The following is a 9,873-nucleotide window of genomic DNA, read 5'->3' on the forward strand; positions in this document are numbered from 1 at the left end:
TGTTTGTTTTTTTCTTTTGGAACCATGGCAACTTTAATTGCAGTCAACATCGGCATTATTTTTCGATAAATAAAGTGGACAGCTGATTGCACTCTGCTCTCTGATGGTTTCTGGCTCCAGTAATCCACAACAAGTGGAGTTTTTTTTCTGACGTTTCTTTAATGACTTCTCCTCCAAACCTCATCAACATGATGTTTAAAACATGAAATCACGCCGGAACGATTCTTAAATGTCACGTACGACTCCAGCACACCTCGTCTGCTCTGCAGGAGTTCGCCGCTTCACGTCACAATGCAAATAAATAAATAAAGTTAATTATAGAAGTTCCTCTGTAAAACTTTCCGCTTTGTATCATTTGATTACATGATCGTATAAATGTAGATGCAGACATTAAAGCGTTCCCTGATTCCTCAGTGAAGCTGCACACTTTTTTATTTCTAATAAACTAAGTTTGACTGTCAGACTGCTTCTTTTCTAGAGTAACATCATCACAGACATTGGTCACCAATGCAAGAAGCCTGCTCTGTACACAGGTGGATGCTGCCACCTGGTGGATCAGATGTGGAAACGCAAACTCAAAAACATCAGACATCAAAGAGTTCACTTTAAAATCTTTCTACACCAAGAAAACATGTTTTATCATCTTATCTCATCATTAGGAGTTTCTTATTGTATTACACATCATGTCAGATTGTTTATTTTATCTTTTTTGTGTAAAATGCACAGAAAACACAACTCTGCTCCTTTAAATTGTTACATATTCTGGTCTTTTATTGATCAATGGAGAAAACAAGGGACAAAGATCAGATTTGAAGCCGTCACTCTCACAGATGTTATGAAGTGTTGAAAGGCACTTTCCCCATCAACAGAGTCTCAAACATCAACTGAGTCCTTTGTGTTTCTTAACATTCATCACATTTGCAAACATTACAGATGTTAGATCGAGGTGCGAGTTCACAGTCTGATAAAAGTGAAATAAATGTTGTTTAAAAAGAAGAAGGCTGCAGAGAATGAAGGCAGGTTTGTTACAGCGACAGTCTGTCAAAGTGATGGTTATCAAGCAGCAGGGTCTGCAGGACTGAAAATCTGACAAACCATTGGTGTTAGATACAAATAAAAAGATTAACATGGAAGCTTCTGGTGACTCTGTTTCAGAGAACTGCAGTAAAATCTGCACGTCAACTGTTGACATGATGAAAAAGAAAGAAAAGAGCATGTAAGAATAAACTGCATAAAAGAAGCGGACGACGTCAACATGATGTCACCTGTTGATCCGAGGACGGTTTTGAAGCAAGTTTGTTAATTTGGCTGACACCATCTCGTTTATCTGGACAAGAGGGCGGAGCTAAAGATGAGATACGGGTTAGGAAGTCCCAAGTTATGAGCGTCGATATTTCACGTTAGCTATTAGATTTGGAAGGTGAACAGCCTATGCAGACAAAACAAGAGTAAAGAGTTTTTATCTTAAACTGAAACTAATACAGGAGCTTCTCTGTTGAATCTCCCCATGTCTGTATTTATCGTGCATGTATCAGCTGGTGGCTGTGTATAACATCCATCAGACACCGAATGTTAGAGCAGCTGTAAAATCCGTTATTGAGCGCTGTGTTTGCTCCAAAAACTGAAGACACAGTTTTGAACAAACAGTTTGTTTTGTCAGACTCACACACTGCATGTTCAGCCAGTGCGCCCGCATGCACGCACGCCTGTTTGCATTTCAAAGGAATGAAAGACTGTTTTTTTCAAGTCGTATCTCTTGTCGTCAAAGTTTTCTTAAAAGATATTAAGATATCGTCTCGTCTGGTGAGATATGTACATCGTCTCACCCATGATGAACATTCCTCTCCTTCTTGCTTCTTTTGGATCAACCTAACCCTGAACTAAACATTTAGTTTCCCATGTAAGCCACCTATCAATCAGAGGAAGCCCCACACCTAACCCCGCCCCCTCTTTCTGGTCTCTTTGACTCTAAATCATGCTGTGTTGAAAAAAGACTTGAAACTAGAGATCAAATAAAATGATTAGTAAAATTGATCCTAGACTTCTATACAATCAGACCCCCTGTTGGTCAGAAGAAATACTGCAGGTGTAAGGCTCTTCTTCACTGGCTCCAGTTCTTAATTACAGTCTATTGTACACATTAATTAAAGTTGTGTTTGAGTTCTGTCTCTATGTCAGTTCACGACATTTTTAAATTATTATTTATCTTCACCTGATTATGTCAGAAACACACTCTCTCTCTATCTCTCTCCGTCACACACACTCACACACGTCTCTCTCAGAGCTTGGCCTTGGCCTGGAAGAAGGTCATGATGGCGTTCATACACTCATCTGAGAGCCAGCGCTCCGTAAGACGCTCCACCTCTGCATCGTTCACCGCGTGCAGACGCTCTTTATCTGTCGACCGGATCAGCTGTTTGGAGTAGGTGAGGGACTGAAAGAGAGGGGGAGCGAGAGAGAAAACAATATTAAAAAACAGAAACACAAACAGCAATTGGAGCAAAACTAGCTTACTTAGTAAAGCTGTCAGTTAGAGGTATTTATCTACTACATTTTTTTAGTTATAGTTTTATTAAATGAACTAGCTGTTTGCCTCTCCTGCATCACTTTCATTACTCAGCAGGATGACTTAGAAGCACCCTTTTAAAATAAAGACACTTTTTAAATCACAACGTAAGAGGCTATGAGACGTCAAAAAGCTAAATAAAAGCTTGACCATTAAAGAAATGTCTCTTCTCTAAAACTCAAACATAAACTGGTGTATCAATAAAGGAATAGTTGTGTATTTATATATACATATATATGATATATATATATATATATATATATATAAGTGTGGTTTTATGAGGTACTTCCATACTATAACAAGTACGTAAAACAACCACATTTGAAAAAATACACAACTATCCCTTTGAATATGTGCACAAAAAGAGAGAAGATGATGTGATCTTTATGGATCTTAATGTCCGTGTGTCTGTGTGTGTGTGTGTGTGTGTTCTTACCTTGGGAGGCAGCTTGGCGTAGCTCTTCAGTCGGGTCCAAACCTCAGACTGGAAGCTGCTTTCAGGGAAAACCTCGGTGACCAGACCGAGCTCAGACGCCTGAGCCGCCGTCAGCTTCTTGTTGAACAGCAGCATCTCAGTGGCCTGAGGGAGGAAAACAAACACACACACACACACACACCAAACTTTACAACGAGACACAAACTCTGCAAAACAAAGACATGTTTGCAGCTGTTTTAGTTTCTGCTCCGCCCCAACACTTTCTAAAACTCTTCTTTCGTCTCGACTAAGGTGAGGAGGTTAAGGTCTATACCAATACAAACAGTGTTCTACACAGCAACCAGTCTTTTATAGATAAAGTCCTCTGATTTAACTAAAATTAACAACCTGTTCATCATTGAGGATCCCATAACTCAAGATCTTTCTCAAACCTTTAAAAAAAACATTCATCAAGAATGTTTCAATTCTAGAAATAAGGGAGTGTTTGGCGTCTTTTTGCCGGAACAGCATTGTTGATGTTACGGGGGATGCTGACTTTTAAAAGATTTAATCGAAAATTTTCAGTCAAATTTTCTCCACTGTCTTTTTGTGCTGCCTGTGTGTGTGTGTGTGTGAGTGTGTGTACCTTTGCGTGGCCCATGATCTTGGGGAAGGTGTAGGACGAGCAGCCCTCAGCGCTCTGACCCAGCTGACTGAACGGAGTGTGGAAGGTGGCCTGATGGAGAGAGAGTCACCGATCAGTGAGAAGATCTCGTTGACTCAAATAAACGTCAGATTATTTACTATGAAGCCAGATTCAAATATAAACATAGTGTTTATTTATTTCATGTTTATTTGTAAAGAAACAAGAGTGAATAATGCAAACCGATGTCACACTCTGCACATTAACTTTGGCTAAAAATGCTGTAGTGTTAAAAATACATCAAATCAACAGTAAATACTCAAGAGAACAAAACAAACAACAACAACGTTCTAAATATCATACAGTTCAAATAAAACAGGAATGGAATTGTCACAGTCAACTACATAACCCATGAAACCAGTTTGACTTTAAAAACCAGTCTGACTTTAAAATGATCCCAGCCTTAAACCAGTCTGAGTTGCCTGAAGCAGAAAGAGTCAACAGAGACAGGTGATAAGCAGCTTCATGAGATCTCTTCAGGCTTATGTGGGCTTGTGTGTGTGTGTGTGTGTGTGTGTGTGTGTGTGTGTGTGTGTGTGTGTGTGTGTGTGTGTGTGTGTGTGTGTGTGTACCCTCTCTGACGCGTAGACCAGGTCAAACAGTCCCAACACCGTGACTGAGATTCCTACAGCCGGTCCGTTCACCACGGCGACCAGCGGCTTCGGGAAGTCGATGTAGGCACTCACGTACCTCCTGCAACAGGTTCATGAATGAAAATATAAAGTTTACATATTGGGAATAATTGAAACCCTTTAGACCCCAGTAAAAAATAAACATGTTGCTTCAAATTAGTTTACAAATAATCAAACCTGAAAGAGGAATTTAGAAACTCTAATCAGTGATCACCTGAGCAGCTCTGCTGAACTTTTGGCCAGCTGCTCCACCCCCTCCTCGGGGATCTTAGTGAAGTTACTCAGATCGTTTCCGCTGCTGTAGTAATCACCAGCACCTGCGCAAAAAGATAGAGAGAGAGTGTGTGTGTGTGTGTGTGTGTGTGTGTGTAGAAAAATAGTTTACAAAAGATCTCTTCTCAAACATAAATTTAAAAAAAATACACATTTCTTCAGAGCTTTGAGTGACGGCCAGTGATTCTGCTCATGATGCTCATTGTTTTTGGTGGAACGTTTAATGTCACACCTTCGTTTCCTGTGTTTATTTGTCGGTTAAATAAAGCCATCGTGCCTCACAGTCTGAACTCAGGGCAGACACAGTTACTCCAGAGTTAACCAAACCTTATGCATCATAAAAACCACACAGGAGAATAATCAGCCTCCTGTTTGTCAACCACAAGATATACTATTATTCATTCAGTGCATGTATTCACTGACATTTATAGTAACATATTATTCAGCTATTTCCTGCTGTGTGGGGCAATCATTCTGAGAACGCTACACCCAAAACGTGGGGAGAGACTCTAATTTAAATGATTTTAGAAATTCAAATGAATGAAGATTTTATAATTAAGTTGTTTGTAACATCTGCAATCAGACACAGACACGGTGGTGTTATTTTTGACCAATGCAGCCTTTAAAATACCATCTTTAGATTATATTAATGACATTTAAGTATCAGTTATACGTCATTGTTTGAGTTTTACAGAGAGACATTTACAAGAACACAGCACAATGCATGAAATCAAAATCAGATATTTCAACATTTCAAGAGTGTTCACTTAGGAAATGAAAATAAAGCCTGGTTTGTGTTTGTGTGTGTGTGTGTGTGTGTGTGTGTGTGTGTGTGTGTGTGTGTGTGTGTGTGTGTACCAGTTATAACGGTGATGACCGAGTCGTCTTTAGCTGCCTGCGCCAGAGCTGCAACAATCTCATCGTACATCTGAGAGGAAGAAATTTAAAGGGTCAATGCGATATTCTTTACAACAGGCTGTATGGGTCCAACAAAAACCTTTCATGCAACAGTGCTCAATGAAAATCTGTCCACTAAAAGAGGACATTTCTACTCACAGACACAGAGAAAGTGTTGATCTACTGCTGCCTTGATTTGTAAGTGTTATTGTGTGTTTCATAAATACAGTGTTGTATTGAAACTTAACAATTAAATCCCCAAAAGGCAATTAAGGCGGCAGTAGTTCAACAACTCTTATTTACTGTGAAGTAAAGTCCCCGTTTTTTATCAATGTATGCTGTTGTGTGTGTAAAGAGTGATGTAACAGCAGTTTGTGGTTTAAAAAAATCATCTTCCTGGGGGCGCTGATAGTCTATGGTCAGTGTGTGCGCCCCATGTATGAGGCTATAGTCCTATAGTCCTGTGGCTCCTTTCCTGCATGTCATTCCCCACTCTCTCTCTTTCGCCTGATTTCTGACTCTATCCACTGTCCTGTCTCTCCAATAAAGGAATGAAAGCCTACAAAATAAACATTTTAACAAAATCACCTCTTCTGTAACAAAAAGGTCTATCGCTGTAGGATCTTTTCTGTGACACTTGGAATAACAATCCGAGTCTGTCAGGGACAAAAGCAACAACTTTTTAGTGGACACACTTTGATCCATCAAGGATTAAGTTGCAGACATTTCAGCCTGATTAACTGCTGCAGCATGGAGGAATCTAAGGGCGACATTCAACTCTAAATGTAATAGTAACTGGTAGAAAACAAAACATAGTTTAACATTTTTCTCATTGATTTGTTTTGAATGCTCCGTTTCATTTAGTTCATAGTAACTAGTTCATATTCACCCCGGAGGTGATGGCGTTTTTCTTGGCCGGTCGGTTCAGTTTGATGGTGGTGATCTTATCCTCCGTGGTGACCAGCAGCGTCTCGTACGTTGACCCGCTCGCAGCAGGCTGTGCGGCCACCTGGGCGGAGCTTCCACCTTCTGCAGTGACCAGAGAGCCAACCAGGTCGCAGTACTTCTGCCTGGCATCCTCCTGAGGAACAACAGGGATGAATTCACTTCTTTTCCTCCATTGACTATGTCATGTGTTTTTGTTCCTGCCGTTTGTTTTCGAGAGTTATTCGCTGGTATTTCAACAGAAGAACAAAGTGTTATGATGTGTTATTATGGAGGTCAAACAATCTAAAAGTAGGGCTGTCAGTGTTAACGTGTTAATTGCGGTGTGATTAAGGTCAGAAATTAATGCATTATTTTTTTTTCCCATCGTGATTAACAGTATGCTATTTTATCCCTCTATGAGCACTGTGAATAAGCCTCAGCAGTGTCTTCTTGTTGTCATGGTGATGGAAAAGAACGACACTGCTGGATCTTTTAATGTCTCATGTCACTTTAGGAAAACTGTCAGGCAGCTCAGCTGACGAGTCAAAAGTAATATCCACCTCGTGACAATGTTGACCAAGAGTTCCTTATTTTTCTAATTAAAAGCAGGGTTGTATCCAAACAGGAAGTAAAGCACCCCTTGCTTAAGATAGTACAAAAATACAAAATAAAGCTTAAAAATAACTTGTTTTAAATGCATAATAATGGAATTTGAAACACGGATTAAAAATTTGATTAATCGCAATTAAATTTGAATTGTTGGACACCCGTTATAAAAAAGGAAGCGTTTTGATTTATTATTATTTTTATAGATATAGATATATATATTTAGCAATCATGTACAAAACAAGTAAAGATCAGGAACACAATTTTTATTTCTCAACACTTCAAAAGGGATCTGATCTCTGAACAAGTTTAAGTTTCTGAGATTTTTTCTCTTTTTATGAGCAGGGTGCAGAAGTATGAATAGACATGCAGAGCCCACGTCGCTGTTTTTAACCTTTTTTTAAATCCTCTTTCTTCAAATATTTAAACTAAAAAAAACCTGAAATGTACGAGCTAAATGTTAGGTCCATTTTTAAAGTGATGTTCAAACTTTTATGGTTTTATTTTCGGTCAACTTCACTAAATGACATCAAGTGTAACTGCAATGTAAAAAAATAACATGAAGACAGAAGTAATTAAAGTTTTATGTAGAGAAATCAAATTGGTGGTTTTAAAATGTGAATTGTTATTTTTAATGTTTTGCCTGAGAAAGAGCTGATATTGTACGTTTTTATGTGTTTAACATTAATGGCCTTTCTTTTGTTTCCACAGCATTTATTCAAACAGCGCTCACACAATGCAACAATTTTTTCAGCTTGAAAATGTGCTTGCTTAGTCGCAATGCTGCAAAACATCGTCACACCTGAGACGATCCTTTCTGAACATTTTTACTCAGTGCAGAAAGTAAAACAAGTTCAACATGGAAGCAGCAGCTGTACCTGCGATATGGAGCCCAGGGATTTCCACGCGTCCCATTTGACCTTGTTGACGAAGTCCAGCATGCCTGGTTTGGGGGTGTTGCAGGGACCCTGAGTGGCCTGAAGGAGGACAAGGAGGATGAATACATTTTTAAGTAATATGCTACTTAGACAATGACAGGGTGACTCATTTTAAAAAGACGACAATTCAACATCTACATCTACAGAAATGATGCAGGGTGCATTTTTAAAGTTGACAATATGAAAAATATTTTACACTTGGTAGCATCAACGTCTGCAGATTGAATTGCCTAAGAAAGCGACAATGAGGTCCTGAAGGAAACTTTTAGCAAAGAGATACAGAAAGAAAATGTTTCACCTCGTGGAATTTAAAAATTGCTGGCAGTCTTAGTAACTTAGGGGCTTAGGGGTAAGTCTTAGGGGCATCTTCACACAGCCTGTTTATTTAGCCTGTTTAAGTAGATAGAACTGTTTACTTTCAAAGTCCTGAAGACACTCTCTTATGTAAAGAAAAACATAAAGACAAAACAGCTTGTTTGAGTTCAAACAAAGTCAGGAACTGACATTATCACATATTATGCTGCAGACATGTGCGACTAAGATGTTCCTAGTTTCAGAGTTGGGAAGTCGTTCTTCCGTCTTCAATGTGTTCATGTGCTTTCAATTCGGAAAGTCGGAATGTCGCAAAACAACAACAAACAAAAGATACGAAAGAAGATGATGATACGAAGAAGATGTGTGGAATGAGTTTCCGAGTTTTTGTTCCGACTTGAGCAGACGTTGACGTGAATTTTCCCACTCAGACACTCGTTTTTCTGATGTGTCCGACACCACATGAATGCAGCATAAATTTGAACTATTTGGCCATAAACCACAGGGGACTAAAAGTCAAGCTTTTCTAATACAAACAGAGCTGTAGTTTTAACTCAGCGGAGAGGAGAAAAGAGAGGGACGCTCAGGCCTGAAGGTTACTCGCTCCAACAAGGTGGATCACCTGGTACCTGTTTGAAGAGGGCGTAGATCTGCAGTTTGACTTCGTTCCCCGGGTCGTTCTTCAGTGTCGACAGTCTGCCTTTGGCTTGCTCAAACTGCTCTACTGTTGCACCTGCACACAAAGTCACCAAAATGTCAGCTTATTACAACTTCTTAAAGGAACCTCAGCTTTCTGTGGATCTCAGTGACTCCTGTGAATAAAGCAAAAGGCCTCAACTCTTACCTGATTCTTTCCTGTGCATCTGTAAGATGGTCTTCTTCAATGAATGACTGAACGGATTGTTACGTCATCAAATAACGGAACTTTTTACTGCCAATTCACCAACGTGTCAAGTAGTTTGGATTTTTTAAAACAGAACGTAACCAGCTGTGGTGTCAGGAGCAGCCTTGTCACCGTACCAGAAATGTAAACTTTGACACAATCTAGTAAAAATAGAACGATATGGATACCTGTTTCAATACCACAGTGACTAAAATAGAAGTCTTAGGCACCAAATATTGGGCAATTTATTGTATTGAGGATCTAAAATTTCAGTCAAAGGCATTGCGACATTGGTATTGTTCCATACTGAAACACTGCCAATGTCTTTGTGCAATTCTGACAGTGTGCAGGAGTTTGCCTGCCGTTTCTAATGGACTTGATCCTTTCCAACACACGCACACTATGAAAGAGATGGTTTTTTTAAAGTTTCAGGACTTTTTGATACTGTCGATCACTTACAAAATAAATGACTGTATCGTTTTAAAACACATGGTATGAAAAAGCATCAAACATTTAGACAACCTCAGTGAGGAGCTCACACTATTGCCTTTAAACACCTCAGTGATTCTATTATGAAAGAATCATTTGTGATGGACAGAAAATTATCTTTTCTTTTTCTTTTTTATTTATCGGAGCCCCTCGCAGCAGATACTCACTCATCAGAGGAGAGGCTGTGGTGTGGAACTTCAGACTGGGAATGCTGGAGAATCTTGCCAGGCTG

General features: G+C 39.4%; 1 protein-coding gene across 2 annotated transcripts in view; it reads right to left on the reverse strand.

The window, feature by feature from the left end:
- Nucleotides 1-744: 744 nt before the first annotated feature.
- eci2 (enoyl-CoA delta isomerase 2) overlaps nucleotides 745-9,873 on the reverse strand; it is a 10,903-nt gene continuing 1,774 nt past the window's right edge. Inside the window, exons 2-11 of one of the 2 annotated variants that reach the window (XM_061065002.1) lie at nucleotides 9,809-9,870; nucleotides 8,899-9,002; nucleotides 7,898-7,996; nucleotides 6,376-6,567; nucleotides 5,448-5,517; nucleotides 4,531-4,633; nucleotides 4,257-4,377; nucleotides 3,628-3,717; nucleotides 3,003-3,146; nucleotides 745-2,434 (exon numbers count right to left, since the gene is read on the reverse strand). In XM_061065002.1, coding sequence (XP_060920985.1) covers nucleotides 2,279-2,434; nucleotides 3,003-3,146; nucleotides 3,628-3,717; nucleotides 4,257-4,377; nucleotides 4,531-4,633; nucleotides 5,448-5,517; nucleotides 6,376-6,567; nucleotides 7,898-7,996; nucleotides 8,899-9,002; nucleotides 9,809-9,870 — 1,141 coding nt within the window. In that variant the 3' untranslated portion in view covers nucleotides 745-2,278. Of the gene's footprint in view, nucleotides 2,435-3,002; nucleotides 3,147-3,356; nucleotides 3,434-3,581; nucleotides 3,718-4,256; nucleotides 4,378-4,530; nucleotides 4,634-5,447; nucleotides 5,518-6,375; nucleotides 6,568-7,897; nucleotides 7,997-8,898; nucleotides 9,003-9,808; nucleotides 9,871-9,873 lie in introns of those variants that run through there. The other variant, XM_061065003.1, reaches the window with a different exon arrangement.

Source organism: Labrus mixtus, chromosome 19 (assembly GCF_963584025.1).
Source record: "Labrus mixtus chromosome 19, fLabMix1.1, whole genome shotgun sequence".
NCBI lineage: Eukaryota > Metazoa > Chordata > Actinopteri > Labriformes > Labridae > Labrus > Labrus mixtus.